The 18891-nt window shown below is 48.6% G+C and overlaps 9 protein-coding genes and 1 non-coding gene across 10 annotated transcripts; 6 read left to right on the top strand and 4 right to left on the bottom strand.

Annotated features, from left to right (window-relative positions):
• Nucleotides 1-160: 160 nt before the first annotated feature.
• BT62DRAFT_1078953 (MFS general substrate transporter) lies at nt 161-2164 on the bottom strand. Its single transcript, XM_043179437.1, has 6 exons — nt 1767-2164; nt 1448-1713; nt 1212-1397; nt 976-1161; nt 821-922; nt 161-762 (listed from the first exon to the last, which is right to left on the bottom strand). The coding sequence occupies exons 1-6, from the start codon at nt 1913-1915 to the stop codon at nt 218-220; spliced, it is 1434 nt and encodes a 477-aa protein (XP_043036350.1). The 5' UTR covers nt 1916-2164; the 3' UTR covers nt 161-217.
• A 971-nt stretch (nt 2165-3135) lies between these two features.
• BT62DRAFT_360444 (uncharacterized protein) lies at nt 3136-4665 on the bottom strand. The gene is made up of 2 exons (XM_043180625.1): nt 3330-4665; nt 3136-3269 (listed from the first exon to the last, which is right to left on the bottom strand). The coding sequence occupies exon 1, from the start codon at nt 4418-4420 to the stop codon at nt 3338-3340; it is 1083 nt and encodes a 360-aa protein (XP_043036351.1). The 5' UTR covers nt 4421-4665; the 3' UTR covers nt 3136-3269; nt 3330-3337.
• A 1175-nt stretch (nt 4666-5840) lies between these two features.
• BT62DRAFT_360502 (uncharacterized protein) lies at nt 5841-8113 on the top strand. The gene is made up of 15 exons (XM_043180626.1): nt 5841-5952; nt 6008-6073; nt 6125-6200; nt 6256-6266; nt 6319-6390; nt 6441-6514; nt 6575-6707; nt 6761-6851; nt 6898-6998; nt 7045-7114; nt 7167-7256; nt 7311-7710; nt 7760-7826; nt 7887-8036; nt 8091-8113. Exons 1-12 carry the CDS (start codon nt 5876-5878, stop codon nt 7674-7676), a joined length of 1227 nt encoding a protein of 408 aa, XP_043036352.1. The 5' UTR covers nt 5841-5875; the 3' UTR covers nt 7677-7710; nt 7760-7826; nt 7887-8036; nt 8091-8113.
• Nucleotides 8114-9480: 1367 nt separating this feature from the next.
• Nucleotides 9481-9564, bottom strand: BT62DRAFT_t146. The gene has a single exon. It is a non-coding gene; the product is annotated as a tRNA-Tyr (tRNA).
• Nucleotides 9565-9664: 100 nt separating this feature from the next.
• Nucleotides 9665-10471, top strand: BT62DRAFT_922309 (CoaE-domain-containing protein; the record flags this gene model as incomplete). The annotated part of the gene is made up of 3 exons (XM_043184391.1): nt 9665-9671; nt 9728-10121; nt 10171-10471. The coding sequence occupies 3 exons, from the start codon at nt 9665-9667 to the stop codon at nt 10469-10471; spliced, it is 702 nt and encodes a 233-aa protein (XP_043036353.1).
• Nucleotides 10472-11567: 1096 nt separating this feature from the next.
• Nucleotides 11568-13238, top strand: BT62DRAFT_935585 (GDP-mannose 4,6-dehydratase). Its single transcript, XM_043186975.1, has 7 exons — nt 11568-11684; nt 11732-11759; nt 11813-11919; nt 11968-12495; nt 12548-12683; nt 12732-12830; nt 12883-13238. Exons 1-7 carry the CDS (start codon nt 11594-11596, stop codon nt 13016-13018), a joined length of 1125 nt encoding a protein of 374 aa, XP_043036354.1. The 5' UTR covers nt 11568-11593; the 3' UTR covers nt 13019-13238.
• Nucleotides 13008-14639, bottom strand: BT62DRAFT_954289 (epimerase-domain-containing protein). The gene is made up of 10 exons (XM_043188303.1): nt 14461-14639; nt 14334-14404; nt 14253-14284; nt 13987-14201; nt 13862-13936; nt 13759-13817; nt 13578-13709; nt 13447-13526; nt 13294-13393; nt 13008-13238 (listed from the first exon to the last, which is right to left on the bottom strand). Exons 1-10 carry the CDS (start codon nt 14607-14609, stop codon nt 13162-13164), a joined length of 990 nt encoding a protein of 329 aa, XP_043036355.1. The 5' UTR covers nt 14610-14639; the 3' UTR covers nt 13008-13161.
• A 30-nt stretch (nt 14640-14669) lies between these two features.
• Nucleotides 14670-15932, top strand: BT62DRAFT_973156 (adenine nucleotide alpha hydrolases-like protein; the record flags this gene model as incomplete). Its single annotated transcript, XM_043189100.1, has 5 exons — nt 14670-14785; nt 14839-14879; nt 14936-15286; nt 15339-15480; nt 15529-15932. 5 exons carry the CDS (start codon nt 14670-14672, stop codon nt 15818-15820), a joined length of 942 nt encoding a protein of 313 aa, XP_043036356.1. The 3' UTR covers nt 15821-15932.
• BT62DRAFT_973158 (uncharacterized protein) lies at nt 15926-16549 on the top strand. Its single transcript, XM_043189101.1, has 2 exons — nt 15926-16007; nt 16055-16549. The coding sequence occupies exon 2, from the start codon at nt 16055-16057 to the stop codon at nt 16526-16528; it is 474 nt and encodes a 157-aa protein (XP_043036357.1). The 5' UTR covers nt 15926-16007; the 3' UTR covers nt 16529-16549.
• A 57-nt stretch (nt 16550-16606) lies between these two features.
• On the top strand, nt 16607-18860 carry BT62DRAFT_996342 (amidase signature enzyme; the record flags this gene model as incomplete). The annotated part of the gene is made up of 8 exons (XM_043190578.1): nt 16607-17034; nt 17082-17297; nt 17345-17418; nt 17467-17634; nt 17689-17785; nt 17838-18259; nt 18304-18338; nt 18386-18860. The coding sequence occupies exons 1-8, from the start codon at nt 16899-16901 to the stop codon at nt 18858-18860; spliced, it is 1623 nt and encodes a 540-aa protein (XP_043036358.1). The 5' UTR covers nt 16607-16898.
• Nucleotides 18861-18891: the final 31 nt, after the last annotated feature.

The following is an 18891-nucleotide window of genomic DNA, read 5'->3' on the forward strand; positions in this document are numbered from 1 at the left end:
CTTACCTGAAGCCTGTCATTCTGAGGGGTAAGACACGGGTCAAGATCATTGACGGTGGCGCGGCAAAGGAGACGTTGAGCATGCTACATCGGTAGAGACCATGACGGTCCACGCGGGACGTCGTGCGGCACATTGGAAACACCAAGGAGGCACGTTAATTGGAGGATACTGCTCAAGATAGTATTGCAGTTGCATCCCGACATTCTAGGTACTCAGCTCAATACATGTATCGATAGTCATAATTGAGGTCTCCAAGCCTTTCTCTCTCCTTCTCTGTAACTTCCGGCGGCATACTTCTCGCTCTTCTTCTATTCTCGACCATGATCGCAACGAAATAGGCCGCACTTGATACCATGCTCAAGCACACAAACGCCAGGCAAATCGCATATCCCTTCGTGTATTTCGGGCCATCCCCCGTCGGAAATGAGAAAGAGGCAATGATACCTCCAATGTTACCAAAGGAAACCTGCCACGCCGAACCCACAGCGCGTCGTGTGTGGCCCGCCAAATTGGTGTTGAACCACCCGATGATGATAGGCATTGAAGTATAAGCACCTGATGCGGCAAGAAAGAGTGCGCCGTACTTGATACTGTGCCGCGTCGGGTCTGACAACAATATGGCGAAACCGATGAGACAGACAGCAGCGGAGATGAAGGTAAAGAACCATCGGTGGCGTAAACGGTCAGAAATAAAGGCCAGTGCCATAGCAAAGCCGAACGCAGCCGCCCATGGTGGAACGGAATGTAGCTGAGATTGAATAGCTGGGTTACGGTGTTTGATTAGAAAATTCTGAGACCGAAAATGCAACACAACACGCACTTCCGTATCCTAATTGATTAATGATCGTTGGTGCAAAATAAGCGTATCCGTACGCCGGAACAATGAGGCCAAAATATGCGAAGCCCCCAATGATAATCTTGTCTATTTATGAATGAATAAGCGGGTTCCAAGAAGGGTTGCAGACAAACACTGACAGTCTGTCAAAACTGCTAGATTATCGCGCCATGTTGCCTTCTCTTGATGAGCGGATGCACCAACGTCGGCAGCCAGACGCTTCTTGACAAACTCGCGCTCCTCCTTGCTCAGGAATTCCGCCTCTTCGGGGAAATCAGGTAACAAGAAGAACCACGCAATACCGAAAAGAGCCGTGGCAAGACCCTCTACAATGTCGCTCAGCTTGCACTATCATGCCAATGCACCGTCGACTCGCCTAGGATGAACACCCATCTCCACCCACCATAACCCCTTACACCATCCATTTTCCCAATGGCGCTGGCTAACAACCCACCGAACGCACCAGCCAAAGTCGTCGAGCAGAAAAAGAACGTATACCGCTTCTGTGACTCTTCTCTGCGATACCACATTGCCAAGAGGTAAAAGCATCCCGGAAACATGCCTATCGGTTAGGGTAAGCACAGCGAAACCCACAGACGCGTATATACTCGCCCGCTTCAAAGACCCCAAGAAACCACCGCGTCGCCATGAGACCGCCAAAGTTCTGGACGAATCCTTGCAGCATGGTGACGAGACCGAACAAAGTCATGCATATAGACAGCCAGATGTGCGGTTTCAGCTTCTTCAGCAAGATATTCGAGGGTATCTCGCACAGGATGTACGGAACGAAGAAGATGACAAGGGCGGTGCTATACTGATTCCCGACGAGCTTCAAGTCGTCCTTGAGTCCGAACAATACCGCATTCGAAATGTTCACGCTGGAAAAACGGCCAAGATGAATTCTTTCCTGGCATCAAATTCTCGAACATACCGGTCCAGAAAAGCGAGGGTATACATCACACAGATATACGGGAGCACATGCAGATCAATTTTGAGCAGTAATTTGCGCTCGTCGATGTCATTGTTTGCCAGCTCGTCGTGGGCGGTTTCGGCGGAGAATTTTTCCACAGAAGAGACCATGATAGGTGATGAAGAAACTGCCTGCCATTTGCTCGGTTATTATAAAATCGCGGTGGTCCTTTGGGTCAAAAACGGTTTGATCGGCCGAAGAACATCTGATTCGAGTTCGGAGATTGAGTGACCCCAGGGATGCATCAGCCGGATATTACGATATGGACGTGGAGGCGTAGTTAACTGTAAGCATCTGAAGACGACTTTGGAGTGATTGATGGTGTCCGAGTCGGATCTTGTGGTCTCAGTGTCTCTTCGCTAACCGCTGTAATTATAAGGGACATCGATTTGCTACAGGAGCGCAGCCTTCACCGAAGGTTGCTGATTGTAGCCGCTACAACGATAAACAAAGCACACACGGCAAGCGTAAAACTGACAGTAACTTTGGTCATGAAAGCAGATAACATCCAGATGAACGTTGTTCTAGAGGAAGCAGAGGGGAGCAGCCATGAAATCGATTAGGCAACGGTAGAGAAGCTCTGACGAGTCGTAGTAGTTGGAAGACCGGCGAGTCCTGCATCTACTCCTAGCATTGTGGATTCCAACACTACATTTTGAAGAGAGGAACAAATCGGAAATAAGCGCCGCTTTCAGACGTCGAAAAGAAAAATCGGGACCCCGGTCCGGAAGATCGACGTATTGCTAGATCGGGGATTTCGGCCCGGTGAATCCGGAAATATATTATTTTGACGCCTTGCATTTTTCTCGCTGCAACTTCCCGAGCTTGAACGTTTGAAACTCCCATCCTAGTTTCAACGAGATGATCAGTGCTTAGTCGAACCGAAGCCCGTGTATGGGCTTGAAGCTAGTTGAAGCTGAAGCTGCAAGGACGGAACCAGAACGTCCAATCCACACGGACCCGGTAGTGGCGCCTAGTGTCTCCTTCATTACATTCATTACCGACACGAATTCATTCATCTAATATTTACCATTCCTAGAAGCACGTTTAAGCACGGGGCCGCGACATTCGGAAAACCGGCACACTCAGAAAGAATGCATTTTTATATATTACAGTACGTACATGATATCAACATCACGTCTCGTATTTCACTACTATAGCTATCAAAACATTGACAAAGATGGATGAATAAAAGACCTACAGGTAAGGACAGTACTTATCGACAATTAATAGCTGGTATGAGCAATAACTGAAGGTATACGTAATCAAATGAGAGCGAGAGAAAACTTCTAGGATTATCTTAGGAATAAAATAATAGCGGAACCGGGAGGAGACCCAAGTCAGGAAAACGAAGGGCGTGGGTCAATTTGAGGTACACAGAGAGCATAAGGAGTGGCAGGAAAGCAGAGTTGGGCGATAGGTGCGAGAAAGCAATACAGAGAAAGCAGAAAAGAGAAAACAAATCTGGAGGAAGACGAATGTCAGCTCAGATAAATGAGGTGGGTGGAAATTAAGAACACATACCCGACAAATTATATTTGAGAGCACAAACTAGACCGCGCGGTGTAATACGCTGAAGTCACGGAATGGGCGTCATCATCCTGGCACGGCGGTAAGAATGACGGTTGAACGGGAGTCTCGACAGCTTCCTCCTGCAACGACTCAGAATCCGAGTCCGTCATGTCGACCCAATCAGCCTCGTGAGTCTCAAACTCAACCAAGGAACGCTGTGGCGTTCCCGGAGGAGACACCGGAAGCCCATTCTCGCCCAACACCAGCCGATACGGATTGTAATCCAGCGTCAAACGTGTATTGGGTTTGATGGGGCGGGTGTCGTGCAAGGTAAGGCTAAGAGGGAAGGGCGAGCCGGTGCGCCTATGCAATCCACGGCGTGGACCAAGAGGGTTAAGAGGGTTATAAGTGGGGAGTTCGCTCCGTTGAGTAGCGGGCAGGTCGAGCGTCCAATGCGACGCGTATGGGTGACGTTTTCGAGGCGAGGGAGTGGCGGGAGGACTAGGAAGGGGGCAGGAAGGTGGAGCATATCGAGGCGGAACGAGAGGAAGCGGGGTAGGGCAGAAACTCATTTTCTTGGGAATGTGGTATCCGGGATAAGGAGAGACGTGGATAATTTGTACGGAGCCTTTGGCAAAGGGATCATTGATATCGCCTGTGCTAGTCGACGACTGCTCGCTGTCGGTCCAAACGGACTCGGTATCAGTCCGGGTAGACGAGGAAGTAGGTGAGCTAGGCGGGGAGCTGAGAGGCCGTTCCTTACACGAGTTTCGGGCTTCGAGCTCCTGGCGAGATGGAATGGGAAGGTAAGGAACAAACTCGGACGACTTGGATGCTACTAGAGAGACAGTGGGAATGGGTAAGGCGGGAGCCTGTGGGAGCTCTGGTAGAGGAAGGCGCTGGCGAGACGGCGAGACAAGCTGCCTGAGTTTTGAAAAGACAGTGGACGTCGATGTCGGCCTGGGCGGCGACGGCGAGTCGAACGAAGAGGTGGGGGTAGGGACGCGAATAGAGACATCCGGCTCGTGGTCGAGGTCGAGCGCGTTCTCGACGAGCGAGGCGAACTCGTCGATGGAGAAGGGAGTTGAACGAGTGGATGCCATCGAGGACAGCGACGAGAACGATGACGGTGGTGGTGGTGGTAATTGGGAGGAAAAGATGGGCTTGCATCTCGCTGGCGTCGTTTTTATCGGTTCGCGTCAAAATGTGATATTTCCGAATTGGGAAAGTGATGCTTCCTTCTCGAGTCGCTGATCTTTGGTCAGGAAGTCGGAAGTCGGGGTGACCCAGTTGCAGTCAGTCCTTGACGACGGTCTTCTTTTCATTTACTGCCAAATGCACATCGAACCAGTGTCACCGTCCTTGGTCACCAGTAGATGGTCGAAAAACCATAGAGATTTCGGCGTAGATAATGGTCGATACTTTCTCGGCACGCATCTCGGACCGGAAAAGAGCAACGCCTGGCAGTAGCGCCTGGGGACTGCCTCGTGCAGAATGCTAAACGAGATGCTTCTTTCGCAATACCCCGACTTGTCCGCGACCGCAAGACTTGGGACACAGGAGATAACACTGAGAAAGAATTGCACTCAAGCTATTTTTTGAATGCGATGCTCACAAGTTTTCGTGGTGCCTCGTGATACCATTCCTAATTAGTACAGTCCTTAGTTGTCTGGCGGACGTTTGCCTTCCGGAAGACGACGCCGCTGCAACAGACTGATAGAAATCGACAGAGAATTCTGTCAAATCACCTAGTCAGCATGTTTTTTTCTTCGACTTTACAGAAGAAAAGCTCTTACCCCCGCCCCCAAAGCCTCCGTATTCCCTACCAGTGTGACATCAGAAACATAGCGATCTGCTAATTGTGAACCTGACCTTGATAGACCTTGATCCACCCACCCCCATCATACACCCCCATCATACGTCTTTTCACGTCAACTTGGACATCTCGGCAGCCGGCTCCATGGACAAGACAGCATAGCATGATCCAAGCACTCGGCACCGAATTCCTTCTCCCGACCATGTCCGGCTTCGAGTGAGGTTATCTGACGGATTAATTGCGTCGGTAGTTTTTCAGCTAAAATATGAGGCGGCTGATTTCTGGAGGTCTCGATCTGCTCTTCTGCTGTAGCTATGGCGCCAAACGAACACATGTTCTGCCATGAGTATAATAACTCAGTCAAACGTGAAAACGCCGGGACCGACGATCCATTTTCTCGGCGTCTTGCAAAAGCATCTACGAGTAAGACTAAGTACCGTCCGCAGTAATGAGCCTCATCCATCTGTTGTCATGGACCAGAAGCCAAACCGGGGACATCAAAAAAATCGGCGACTTGAATCAATACGTTGGTCACTAGGATTACAATGAGAAACAAAGAAGTAAAGGCGCGTGTTGAGCTGCGACAGACCAAGATTTTAGCGGAGGTTACCATTGTGGAGTGACAGAAACATTGGCTGTGGCAGTGCAGTACAGGTGTCGCGTTGATGGCAACGTCTTTCAAAGAAAATAAACACAACCATAGGACACAGCCATACGCCATTAGACGTCTTCCACCATCTTCATGCACGACCGGAACATTTACCGCCGAGCGACAGACTTCGTCGAATTAGCCAAGGCATATCCAGAACTTGAGAATCAGTATGCTCAAGATTTATGCCTAGCATTCACTTTGCTAACCGGCAAAGGCGTCCAGCCTGATACCTTCACTATCAAGCAGCTCTCTGAAGACGATTGACTTCAAAAACGATGAATCTCAGAGGTCAAATATATCTCATATATCTACATCACTCATCAATTTGACGCGTCCTAGATGTCTAACAAAGGCTTTATTATACCGAGACTTTGACGTTGACATCCTGTTGCCTGAGGATCGTCTATGTCCTCCAGTATGTAAATGACATATTGTGTCGTTCATGTCTCTCTAATGATTCATTTCTTCAGGTGCCGAACAGGTTGGTGCTCGTCGATCATTATCCTGAAGAACTGATCTGTGATTGCACATAGATTGAACTATGTGCTCTGGATACAAGACATTATGCGCACACATCCGTCCTCGAGCATATGTGGAATTGATATGTATGTCTTTTTCTCATCAAATTTCCATTTCTGCTGATTTCTATGATAAGAGGCACAGGTGCATCTGCAATCTACCCTCTGCTCGCGTGTAAACTCGAGCCAGAATGGTCGTTCGTGGCCACTGGTGAATCAGATTTTAGGACCAAGGGTTTCGACACAATATACTTATGAACGAACTCCGTAGAACTCGACGACATGTCTTTCCAGCTAGCCGAATCCAATATTTCGAGAAATCGTCTTGGTAATCGGGTACGCGTACTCCAGGCACGTCCCGACCAGCCCATTCTTTTCCCATTGAGGATATATCCTGACGAATCGTGAGTCTCTCGTAGTTGGTTCGAGCTTTATGAACATGGTTTTTTTTTTTCAGGTTCTCCTTTACGATGTGTAATCCGCCCTTTTACGCGTCCTTGGATGAAGTGACCTTGTCAGCAGAAGGGAAGGCTATGGATCCAAATGCTGTAAAGAATAACCATCTATCTTAGCTGCTTCTCACGCAGACGAAAGGTTTGTACAGGTGCGCCTGTTGAGATGGTAACTCCTGACGGCGAGGCGGCTTTCGTATGCCAGATGGTGAGGGAGAGTAAGCAGATAGGTGCACGTTGCAGGTACTGCTATTAATAGGTGTCAAAATCAGCCTGACGAGACGGTTAGATGGTATACCTCAATGCTAGGAAAGATGTCTTCCTTAACACAAGTCGTGGATTTGTTAAAAGACCTTTCGGTGCGTTGATTTACCGTTGATCCTCGCGATGCAAAGATAGATGTCAACTCAGATTGAGAACTACGCTATTACCGAGTTCGTCCAAGGACAAACTAGAAGATGGGCAATCGCTTGGTCGTTTACTGACGAACGACTCCCTGACGTTCGTGATAGCTCTCTCTTTCTTGTGTCACTCATATATCTAATATCTGAACAGTCAATATCTCGTATATCCAACCCCGCTTTACGCTGTCTTATGCCGCCGCACAATAACACCCTGCAACCTGTTCCTGGAGACAAAGCGGTCGATATCTGCCAGGTTCTCCAGACTATTAGTGGATTGGAGACAGAGACCTGCGACGGGCATGTACTCGTGACGGCCAAAGAAGATACTTGGTCAAGGAGCGCCAGAAGGAAGAGGAAGCATGATACCGTTCATCCTCCTCCTTTGGACTGTAAGATGATGTGTGTCATAAGACCTTTCAAAGCTGGAGTCGAATTTCAATGGGTAAAAGGAGCCGGATCAGAAAGAGGGTTGTTTGATAGTTTCTGTAGTCATGTTAGTCGGAAAATATTGGTATAAAGATAACTATTAATCGGGTCAAGCGGACCGGCTGGCACGTCCATTCGTTCATGCGTATTTCAAGGACGGTGACCATCTTCCAGATTCTAGAATGCTTAGAACCCGTCCTCGAGAGGGGCATGGTGCCCTTTTGTACTCCTGGAAAGAGTGGTGAGCCTTGAATATGTCCTTTTGATGAGGGAGAGGACTCTCACTTTTATCTGCTTCTAGGACCATGTAGATGTAGGAGAATGTATCAGATACTCCAGAGGCACTCGCGAGCAGCATATTCTAACAGACTATCGGGAAACTACAAACTCTGGTTCGCATGACCATTATACGCGATATTCTAACTGGCGAGGACCGCGAACGGATGATATGGTGAGTTTTCAGCAAGATAACACTGTGCGGATAGAGAAAATCTCATACATCCAGCACCGCACGGAATATGCACCTGCTGTTTATCCTGGGAATGAATCAGACTGTGAAGTAAGTTACTGGTTATATTACCTGCCTTTGAAGCTGTGCAGAAGTTGTAAGTCTTGTCTCTTCGCTACTTTCTGCAGTCCTCATATAATCACTAGTGACGGCTCATATCAGGTAGCTCGCCTTTGATATTGATTCCACAGATTATGTTTGAATAGACTGGCCAAAAACTCAGAAGAGCCCCATTCACCCAGTGACTACTACGAATATCACGACGTGAGTCTCTTTCGAGAAGGATAAGGTCTAATTATCAATATCAACATCAGGGATATGACAGCTCCCCTGAATTCAAGGTAAATTCTGAATAATATTAGGATCCATCACTACTGAATATAATGCGATCCTTTCAAGTATCACTCGACTTCTGATGTTGTGCAAGTGCTAGAAGTAAGTTTTGCCTCTTCGCCACTTTTCAGTTTCCTCTTGTGTGTGGCAGGGCGGCTCATACCAGGTAGTTCCCCTTTGATATATAAATTCCACACACCATCGTTGGCTGACCACATGCATAGGAGGAGTCTTTATTTTCCCGGAGACTACTCCGAATACGAAGTACGGCTCTTTCCTGAAGCATAAGCTCTAATCGTCAATGTCAATGTCTGGATGTTGAAGGCTCCGGCTCGGACTTCCTTGACCTAGACGACAGCTATGAAGTAAGTCGATCTATGTTGTTCACAACAAGGGAGCTAATATTATTTCAGTGCGAGTTATACTCACCACCAGCATCTCCAGAGCTATATTCTGACCCTGAAGTGAGTCCGGAAGACATATTGTCGAGTTGAGAACCTGAACCAAAATGTTCCCAAGTACTTGAACCCAGACTCGTATGATGATGATTAGACGGAGGGTAGTTGGTGGCCGGCATGAATGTGTCGGTGTTGCTGGAAAAGAACATCAAATAACTGCAGGATCAAGCTCTTTCAGTACGAGGCAAATATCGCCTTCCTGGGGGGCCTCGGGATTGAATTGCAAGGTCATCAAGATAAATATTGCCAACCAGCCTGAGAAGAACCCTTCACACCGGAGACACCAGTGCATGTAGAGAAGATGGCTTCATATTCCTGATTTAACTAGGAAATGAGATTGGCCCTACTGTCTGAAATAAATATCAATTCCTTCGCCGAACCTTTATCGTACTACCTTTCATAGCTTCGGTTAGGAAGTTTTCATTTCTGGGACCTGAATTTATGCACTGGGCACAGGATCAAGGATCAGTTTAATACTTCAGCTCAACTCCAGTTTCGACTGGAACTCACCTTTTTAAGAATCAAGTAACAGGTTTCAAGTTTCAAGTTTCAACATTTCAAGTTTCGAAAAAAAAAAAAAAAACAAGTGTACAAAATCCGACTTGCCTGGTTCGAACAGGCGACCTCAAGATTACGTTATCCATTACAGTCTCGCGCTCTTCCAACTGAGCTAAAGTCGGTTACGTCTTAAGGGGTTGCCTATAATATATGTACCAAGGTTATCTGGAACCCTTATTCCACCAGTGTTACACTGGCCCAATTCTACCTTCTCCTATCATCATGTGGGGTAGGTAAGGCCACCCTCACTGTTCAGAACTGTTGCCTTCTTACGTAGATAAACAGTGGTAGGGCTTACGGGAGGCATAGCGACTGGTAAATCAACCGTCTCTGGCTTGTTGCGTGACAAGGGTGTTCCTATCGTTGACGCCGATATCATAGCCAGAAAGGTCGTCGAGCCTGGTACCACAGGGCTGAAACAGATCGTCAAGTACTTTGGGGAGGTCGTGCTGTTTCCTGATGGATCCCTGGACCGGAAGAAGTTGGGCTCGGTCATCTTCAATGACGAGTCGAAGAGGAAGAGATTGAATACAATTCTGCATCCTGCCATTCGTAGGATGATGGTCTGGGAGGTGGTCAAGCACTGGCTTTGTGGAAAGAAATACTGCGTCTTGGATGTGCCGCTTCTCATCGAAGGGCCTCTATGGAAGTGGGTCGCTCAGGTTGCTGTGGTATACTGGTACGTCCCTGCTAATGTAATTACTTTGTCTGCTAATCTCGTTTCCTAGTCCCGAGGAGATACAGCTCGAGCGGTTGGTGCAACGCGATGGCTCTACGCGGGAAGATGCCTCTGCCAGATTATCGTCCCAGCTATCTATCGTTGACAAGGTGAAGTACGCGGACGTTGTGATTGACAACTCGGGTACCAGGGAGAACCTTGAAAGCCAGGTTACCGCATTGGTATACGACTTGGAGAAAACTGTTGGGTGGACTTGGATGTTGAGCTGGCTGATTCCGCCCTATGGTATCTTGTCAGCGGCGTGGATATTGACCAGGCGTGCAATTTCGAGGAAAACCAAGTCCAACTAGAAGCTACTGGCTCGTCGTGAATATACTTGGCAGATCTTCGAATAGACAGCGGCCGCCGAAACGTTAGTAGAGGTGCGCAATCATGCACTTTCTTGATTCTTTCTCATTGACAGTACATTAAGGCTGTTTTGAATACTTTCCATGTACAATAACGTTAAACTTGCGACATACATTCTGCGTGACAAGCAGATCCTACGATAAGCTCAGTACTTGTTCGCTCTTCAGATTCGACACCTTAAGCGGCATAAAGACCATTATCATAATCAAAATATGCTGGCTCCGCACACACTATCAATTACCTGTCAACGTCGCTTCTACGCCTCGATAATTTGGTGCTAGTCCATGCAAATGATGATGACGGTACTATTCTTCATCCATAACAGCTCGCTTGCGTTACCTGGCCAAAGCACTTGAAAGCTCTTGGTTCGACGAGAAACGTTACGACTCTTCTGTGGGAACGCGAGAGTGAATTGGTTATCATTCTGTGCGTTGGCAGCTGTTGATGGATTTTTTTTTCATGTTATATAGTAACGTTACAGTTACTCAAACTAGACACGATGATATAGTTTTCATTGTTGACTGGCGTGAGGACACTGCGGCTTCCAATCTAACAGACCTACCATTAACATTGTTGTTTCTACTTGAAGGATTTCTGTGTCAGAACGTTCAGATTTCAAGCGTTTCATGTACGTCTTGCGCGGTTCGACAGCTCGCCAGGTAGCCCTCTATTGCCGAGAAGATTAATTACGTGCATTGGGCCTATCTGCGGCGGAGCGAATATTTGTAAAGACGAAAGACGGCCAGAATTAACAGTGTAATCGCCGGCTTTGATGGACCCATGCAGGACAGTTGAGACCGCAAAAGCGATAGATTTTGCCGGCATCAGTCGCTTTGCACCTGATGGCGTATTCTGCAGTTATTTTACTCACACCACCCATGAAAATTTCCCTGCATTTGTCCTATACTGTCCCTGCATCCTGTTGTCAGTAGGTGCGCTGTAGCGACGCAGTCCGGATAGCGGATAAGAATCGAAGCAAACGAAAAGTGACCGCAGCAACAGTAATAATAATAAACCTAACATGGCGCCAATATTAGCCTCTCCTTCCTCCTCCTACCACCATCATGTCCATCGTAGATGTCGTCCCTCCATTCGCAAAGCCTGAATTGCCGTCTGCAGAGGAGTATCACAAGCGAAAGGTCGCTCTCATTTCCGGTATGTTTGTGCGTTTGGATGGCGCGCTTATTCATAGATGGTTGCAGGCATCACTGGCCAGGATGGTTCATATCTGTGTGTACCCTTACGGTTTTCGTCTTTTTCTCTCATTTTTCGTCGGGCAATAGAACGGAACTCCTGCTATCCCAAGGATACCAAGTGCACGGCATCATTCGTCGTTCATCGAGCTTCAATACTGGTCGTCTGCACCATCTATACGAAGATCAGCATGAACGTATGTTGTATCATTCGGCTCTCAGGCACCCTTTTTGATGTTCTTTAGGGCCCAACAAGTTCAAGCTGCACTACGGCGATCTCAGCGACAGCACCAACCTCGTGTACATCATCGCCCAGGTCCAACCGACCGAGGTCTACAACCTCGGAGCCCAATCGCACGTCAAAGTCTCCTTCGAAATGGCCGAGTACACCGGCGACGTCGACGGACTGGGTACGCTGAGGCTGCTTGACGCCATCCGTACCTGCGGGCTCGAGAAACATGTGAGGTTCTACCAGGCCTCGACGTCCGAGCTGTACGGCAAGGTCGTGGAGACCCCTCAAAGTGAGACAACCCCGTTCTACCCCCGCTCGCCCTACGGATGTGCCAAACTCTACGCCTTCTGGATAGTCAAAAATTACCGGGAGGCATACGGGATGTATGCTTGCAATGGTATCCTGTTCAACCACGAGAGCCCGCGGAGAGGCAGGACGTTCGTCACGAGAAAGATTTCCAGAGCGGCAGCTGATATTTCTCTGGGAAAACAATCGTGCCTGTATCTGGGGAACCTGGATGCTCAGCGTGATTGGGGTCATGGTGAGTACATGCCCGATGCTCGCCTTCTGACGACTCCTTACGTTTGAGTTAGCGCGTGACTACGTCGAGGGGATGTGGCTCATGTTGCAGCAGCCCACTCCTGAGGATTTCGTTCTTGCTACCGGAGAGACTCACCCTGTCCGGGAGTTTGTCAACAAGTCTTTTGCTACGCTTGGTATCGAGCTAAAGTGCGCTGCGTCCCTATTGCTTTCTACTTGTACTCACCTCACATATAGATGGTCTGGCCAAGGAGTCAATGAAGAGGCAATCGATGTCAAGACGGGCAAAGCTGTCGTAAAGGTGGACCCACAGTACTTCCGTCCAGCTGAAGTCGAGTATGTATACCCTGATAGCATACAACCTTTGCTAACATCATTGTTATCATAGCCTCCTCCTTGGCAACCCTGCAAAGGCTGAACGCATTCTGGGATGGAAACGCAAGGTTGACTTTGACTCTTTGGTAAAGGAAATGGTCACTGCAGACCTCAAAGCTGTCAAAAGCTTGGTGGAGGATCAAAATTAGGTATTATACTGTGTCTTGCGTATATAGACCGCTGGACATTCATGGTGCTTGTTTCTTACGTATACCCGCAGAGCTGACGATTGGATGAAATTGGTTGCGTGTTCGATTTCCTTATGCCTGTGATGCGAAACTGTCCATTCTATCTACGAAGACGTTTTCTTGAGCCCTGTCCTGGCAGTATCATAGTTTTCCAAGAACCACTTCACAGTTGCGTCGAGGGCTTTAAATCGCAGCGATAAATAGATCATTTTCATATGGGTGGTGTTAAAGCTCACCTTCAGAGAAAGGAGTGAACTGGAAACCTCCCATGAGGGAGATAACTTTCTGGTTGGAGGCAGGTTTACGGTATTGACCGTCTGCGCGAGTCGTATCGAACTGTACAAAATGCGTCTGGCAGTGCACAACATGGAGAGAAATATATCGCTTACAGTGTAATCGCCTTGGAAATTCAACGCCTTCACGATAGCATCCGTTACATCTTTGATAGTGACTTCCTCGTTTTCTCCGACTATTGAGGCTCCTTAGATTTTCAAGTCCTGCGAGGAAAGGGGATACGAACCTGAAAAGATAACAGGCTCAACGTCTTCATACTCTCGAAGCTGCCAGATAAACATTTTGGCAAGATCATGAGAATAAATGAATTGCCTCAGGGGCTTTCCAGTTCCACCAACGATGAAGGGTGTGTTGTTCTCTGTGAATACAATAGGTGGGGTGATCTGTTACGCAAGTGTGCGACGTACTCTGGGCTAGCAGGCATTTATGAATTAGGGCGGGGATAACGTGAGCATCTTCCAAATCACTAAGAACAATCAGGATGGGAAATCAGATACGGCAAAAGCCTACAAGTTATCGTAGGGGCCAAACACGTTCGTGGGGATGGCAGAGGTAAAGTTGCAGCCGTACTGCTCCTTGTAGGCGCTGCGGCAGATGATCAGATTGTATTTCGATATCGATAGGTAGCAGCGTACCGGTTCACGATATCCACCGTCCGCTTTGAATGGGCGTAGCCAAAGTTACTAGGATGGGGTGGGCCGAGGTGAATTTTGGTCTCGTCCAAGGGATAAGTGACTTTGTCCGGGAAGACACACGTCGAGAGACACGACACGACTTTTTTGACTTTGAAGAGGTAGGCCGTGTGCAAGACATTGTCATTAATGAGGAGGTTGTCCCTCAGGAAACTGGCCTGCAATAAGGTTAGTGAAGAAGAAACCCAGGATAGAGCATAAAGACTTGCGTTACTCCTCATGTTGGCGAATACTCCGCCCACTAGATACGAAATCAGCACATCGTCCTACATGCGCAGTAGAACACCGACCGACTGCCGCCAAATGAATGACATGGGTTGGCTTGTACTTTTCAAACAATTTTCGTGTCTGCTCTGGATCCCTGCCAAGAGCAATGGTTCCAGGCGCTGCCAAATGAGTTGGTACGGTATGCCTTACCGCAGGTCCCCCTCCTTCGAAGTCGCAAAGACCCAGGTCTCATTCGAATGCTTGCCGAACCGCGACTCGGCTGGCTCAGTCTCGATTACGTGCTTGATGCCCTGTCCGACGAGGCCGCTACCACCCGTAACAAGAATGACGTTCGACATGGTGGATGGAGTGAAGAAGGGTAACTGGCGTGCACGTGCTTGTTTCCTGCTCTCGTGTCGATGGACTTTCGAAAGATTGCGGACGATGTGTATGCGCTCGCCGTGTCGGAGGATCCCATCGCGCCGCTCGTCAAGGAAGCCCTGGAGGTCATCGATGAGGGCTTGGACACCCATGGGTGCGTCGGCTGCCTCTGATGTTCATCGCGGGCGCATCGTGACGGTCACCAAGGCAGGATCGCATATCAATCAGCTTCAACGGCGGCAAGGACTGTGAGTACCCTTTGTTGTCGAGTCGGACAGCGAGTACCTACTGATATGATTGCTAGGTACAGTGCTTCTGTACCTCTACGTCGCCGCGCTTGCTAGGCGACTAGGACCATCGGAGATTATGAAGCCGATACATGGAATATACATAGCTGTACCTTCACCCTTTCCAGTTCTCGAGAAGTTTATCGACGATGCCGCCGATTCCTATCACCTCGACCTTTTCCACTGCAAGCCGCCATCAGAGCCGGTCGAAACCAACGTCACACTTTCAGAACAATTGGAACAGACTCCAACAAAGCCCAAGGGCAAGGGAGGTGGTGGGATGCTGCAGGCTCTGGAGATCTACAAGCAAAGGTTTCCTGAAATCAGTGCCATCCTTATCGGTACACGAAGGGCGGATCCTCATGGTGGTGCGTATTAGTGGCGTTCGGTGCCTCAACGCGTTCACGACTTGCCTCCTAGCAAAGCTCTCCCACAGAAATATGACAGACGAAGGATGGCCGTCTTTTGAACGTATCAATCCAATTATCAACTGGTCTTACGGCGATGTGTGGAAGTTTTTGCGGCAGCTGGGGGTGCCGTATTGTAGTCTGTATAATGAAGGGTAAGTCATATTCATATGAACACGACACGGCGCTTGATGGACTCGCAGATACACGTCCCTTGGGTCCACCTACAACACCTTCCCTAATCCTGCTTTGCTTGTTCCATCATCTATAGACCCGGACCCTACTTCACAAGTAACGCCGGATTCTTCGATATCGCCGTCTAGCGAGCTTCTGCCAGCAACATCGAATTCACGTCCAGACAGTGTTCTACCAAGTCCACCTTCTTCGTCAATATCTACACCTCGCTACCGTCCGGCATTTGAACTAATAGAGGGAAGCTTGGAACGCGCTGGAAGGGGCTTAAGACCTTCAGCTATTTCAATTGGTGGCGCATAGCATGGGACAAGAAATATTAAAAGAAATTTGTGATACATAGTCTATAGATGTAATCCCGGGTATAGAACCCAGTGAGGAATATTTGATGCCGTGACTGAGGGAAGAGGGCCGCTTTGCAATTCGTTTCCCCCATCTTCAACGTTTGAACATTGTGTGAAGGCGAGAAAAGATCAGCTCCCACCGTTCCGTAGGTGCATTTTTTGTTAACTTGGATAGGACTGACTCAATTATTAGATGACGGATATCACTGCAGAACCCTTTAGCGTTGGATCCTTGTATCTTGCAGGCTTCACCCAAGCTCGTGCACCGCATGTCGGCCTCATGATTCCCACAACTGCCACAGAAGGCGTTCTTGTTCACATTCGCATCGACAGGGCCGTATCCCCAACATGGACTCTTCAAACGCGTGTCCAAAAGATCGCCGGTGACATGTTCCTCAGCAGCCTTCTCTGTATTTCAGCAGCAGGCATCACCGTGGACCAGCTGAAAAGTGCCGCACAGACTGTTCATGTTCCGGAAAATGACGAGTTTGGAGAATGTTTTCCATGGGCACAAGCAGTGGTTCACAAACTGCATGATGAAGAATTGCTGCAGCTGAAGAGCATGCCGGGGCTGGTCAAAGAATTTGACGAGTTTTCAGCGGGAAATAAGGTGTATGCAAGAAGAGATAGGTTCCCTAATGTCGCAGTCTCGCAATTTTGTGCATAAATCGAAATAATAAACTGGGCCGTCTATAAGTAGTGCTACTGCACCGGCCTTTGCCGAACATTCAATACTTCCTACCACCACCACCGTTGCCTCGAGAACGAACACGTTCATTTTATAAAAATCGTGACCCTTGAAGAATGTGATTAAACTCAAATTCTGTCGTGGAACACATCGACGTGAAGATCCTTCGGACAGAATTCTTGCTGCTTGCCTTATAAATTGCGTAAAGTTTCAAGCCACCTAACGCCTGACCTGTCCCTGACTACTGGGTCTCCAACTCGAATTTCATGCATCCTTGACGGCCGGCATTACGACCGTCGGCACTTAATTGCCGTCCCGGTGATAACTAAGTACAGAACTCCTCTTCTACATGGCGCCTACTCTAGAGGACCTCGCTTTCGTCGAACAGCGGCTGAACTTGACCATAAAACCCGAACAGCGTGATGACTATCTTGCAATTATCACCACTACTGATAATGCTGCAAGAGCTGTAATGGACATGCCTGGTTCGTACTCTGATCCGGGTGACAATCTCACTCAGACCTTGGGGTAGATTTCACCCCTCCTGTTGACTATGGACGCTTCCCGCGTACGGGTATCTACACTCCCGCGAATGAGGACAACCCTCGAAGGGGTTGGGCATGCAAGGCCACGGTGAAAGGTGCTCCAGAGGGTCTTCTCAAAGGGAAGACTATCTGCCTCAAGGATAATATCTGCCTGGCGGGTGTTCCATGCCGGTTTGGCACGGACGTCGTAAAGGACTTCATACGTACGCCCTCTGATCTCAAGATCCAACTACGAACTTATATACACCAGCGGAGGTGGATGCTACTGTCGTGTCTAGGATACTAGAGAACGCAGGTACTATCCTCGGCAAGGCAACGTGTGAAGTATGTCCAATCGCTAGACACCGATCCCTTCTCACTCGGCGTTACTAGAACATGTCTCACGGTGCAGCATCTTTCACCTCACCAAATGGACCCGTACAGAATCCGTATGCCGACGGGTTCTCCACGGGAGGTTCCTCTTCTGGCTGTGGAACCCTCATTGGTAAGGGAGAAGTGGACATGGGTATAGGAGGCGATCAAGGTGGTAGTATTCGTATCGTAAGCGCAGTCTCACACCCCCCCCCCCCAAACACAACCTTATCGCGTATCTAGCCCGCTGCATTTTGTGGGGTCGTCGGTCTCAAAGCGACTTTTGGTCTTGTACCATACACTGGCGTCTTATCGTCGGAACGGTCCCTTGACCATGTTGGTACGTATTTTGGTCCTATTGGTGTCTCGAACTCTTTCCTCAGTGAGATAAGGTCCTATGGCGGCTACCATCAAGGATGCTGCTCTCCTCCTTCAAGCTGTGGCCGGCTACGATGGCCTGGATGATCGTCAGCTAGGCGCACCGTTGTATAATAACCTGCCTTTGTATATCCCAACTTCCAGCGACCTATCCGGTATGAGGATCGGCGTTCTGAAGGAAGGCTTCACAAGTCTATATATATCTCCCGAGATAGAGCAAGTCGTCCGGTCTGCGATCGAAAAGTTCAAGGATCTAGGTGCCGAAATCAAGGAGGTTTCTGTCCCTGCACACTCGCAAGGTGGGAGCGTAATGCACGTCATCAATAAAATGGGGAGCCACCAGACTAGACAAGGTCGAGCGGTCGGCGCTGGAGGTTTGTATGTGAACGACTTTTTAGAAAAGTTAATTCCTTGGAAGCAGAGCAAATGGGATAAGGTATTCAAGTGTTCCCTTCTTCGCCCATCGCTCACGCCTGTCAGGTCCATTCTTTCGTCCAAGGAACGTCAGTGAGCGGGTACGTTTCCTGTACGTCTCGCTAATGCTATATAAATAAATTTACAGCGAATACGCGTTTCAGCACTACCCAACGGTTTATGGACGTGCTATGAACATCATGCGCCGTGTCAAGGCTGACTATGACGCAGCATTGACCGAGGTAGATGTCCTTGTAATGCCCACAGTACCTTTTGTTGCTCGCCGACACATTGAGCCTGGCGCAGGACCACTTGCATGTGTTCAGAAATGCGGTAAAATATTGTTTCTCCTTCATGCCTCCTACTTTTTCACGTATCCGAATCTAGCTGGCATCGTGGATAACACGACCACGTTCAATGCGACGGGACATCCCGCTTTAGCCTTCCCTGTTGGATTTGGCTTGCCTGCAAAGGAGGACATATTGACTCCCGAGGACGAGGCCATCAGGTTACCCATTTCAATGCAGATTGTAGGTAGAATGTGGGAAGATGCAACATGTCTCAAGGTTGCTGCCGCATGGGAAGACACTTGGGATTGGAAGACTGGAATGAGGAAGAACTGAATACCAGAGTCCTATTATTGCATTATTGCAT

Source organism: Guyanagaster necrorhizus (genome assembly GCF_019112545.1).
Source record: "Guyanagaster necrorhizus MCA 3950 unplaced genomic scaffold BT62scaffold_26, whole genome shotgun sequence".
In the NCBI taxonomy this organism is placed as follows: Eukaryota; Fungi; Basidiomycota; class Agaricomycetes; order Agaricales; family Physalacriaceae; genus Guyanagaster; species Guyanagaster necrorhizus.

Bases quoted from the DNA above. Each gene is read 5' to 3' on its own strand.
- BT62DRAFT_1078953 (XM_043179437.1), bottom strand. From the start codon at position 1,915: ATGGTCTCTTCTGTGGAAAAATTCTCCGCCGAAACCGCCCACGACGAG. The intron at 923-975 runs GTCAGTGTTTGT...ATTCATAAATAG, and splicing joins TCTAGCAGTTTTGACAGACT to ACAAGATTATCATTGGGGGC. The intron at 763-820 runs GTGCGTGTTGTG...ACCGTAACCCAG, and splicing joins TAATCAATTAGGATACGGAA to CTATTCAATCTCAGCTACAT.
- BT62DRAFT_360444 (XM_043180625.1), bottom strand. From the start codon at position 4,420: ATGGCATCCACTCGTTCAACTCCCTTCTCCATCGACGAGTTCGCCTCG.
- BT62DRAFT_360502 (XM_043180626.1), top strand. From the start codon at position 5,876: ATGCACGACCGGAACATTTACCGCCGAGCGACAGACTTCGTCGAATTA. The intron at 6,515-6,574 runs GTGAATCAGATT...CGAACTCCGTAG, and splicing joins ATGGTCGTTCGTGGCCACTG to AACTCGACGACATGTCTTTC. The intron at 6,999-7,044 runs GTACTGCTATTA...CGAGACGGTTAG, and splicing joins CAGATAGGTGCACGTTGCAG to ATGGTATACCTCAATGCTAG.
- BT62DRAFT_935585 (XM_043186975.1), top strand. From the start codon at position 11,594: ATGTCCATCGTAGATGTCGTCCCTCCATTCGCAAAGCCTGAATTGCCG. The intron at 11,920-11,967 runs GTATGTTGTATC...GATGTTCTTTAG, and splicing joins ATACGAAGATCAGCATGAAC to GGCCCAACAAGTTCAAGCTG. The intron at 12,496-12,547 runs GTGAGTACATGC...CGTTTGAGTTAG, and splicing joins TCAGCGTGATTGGGGTCATG to CGCGTGACTACGTCGAGGGG.
- BT62DRAFT_954289 (XM_043188303.1), bottom strand. From the start codon at position 14,609: ATGTCGAACGTCATTCTTGTTACGGGTGGTAGCGGCCTCGTCGGACAG. The intron at 14,285-14,333 runs GTCGGTGTTCTA...TTTCGTATCTAG, and splicing joins CATTCATTTGGCGGCAGTCG to TGGGCGGAGTATTCGCCAAC. The intron at 13,527-13,577 runs GTTCGTATCCCC...GAGCCTCAATAG, and splicing joins TGAGCCTGTTATCTTTTCAG to TCGGAGAAAACGAGGAAGTC.
- BT62DRAFT_973158 (XM_043189101.1), top strand. From the start codon at position 16,055: ATGACGGATATCACTGCAGAACCCTTTAGCGTTGGATCCTTGTATCTT.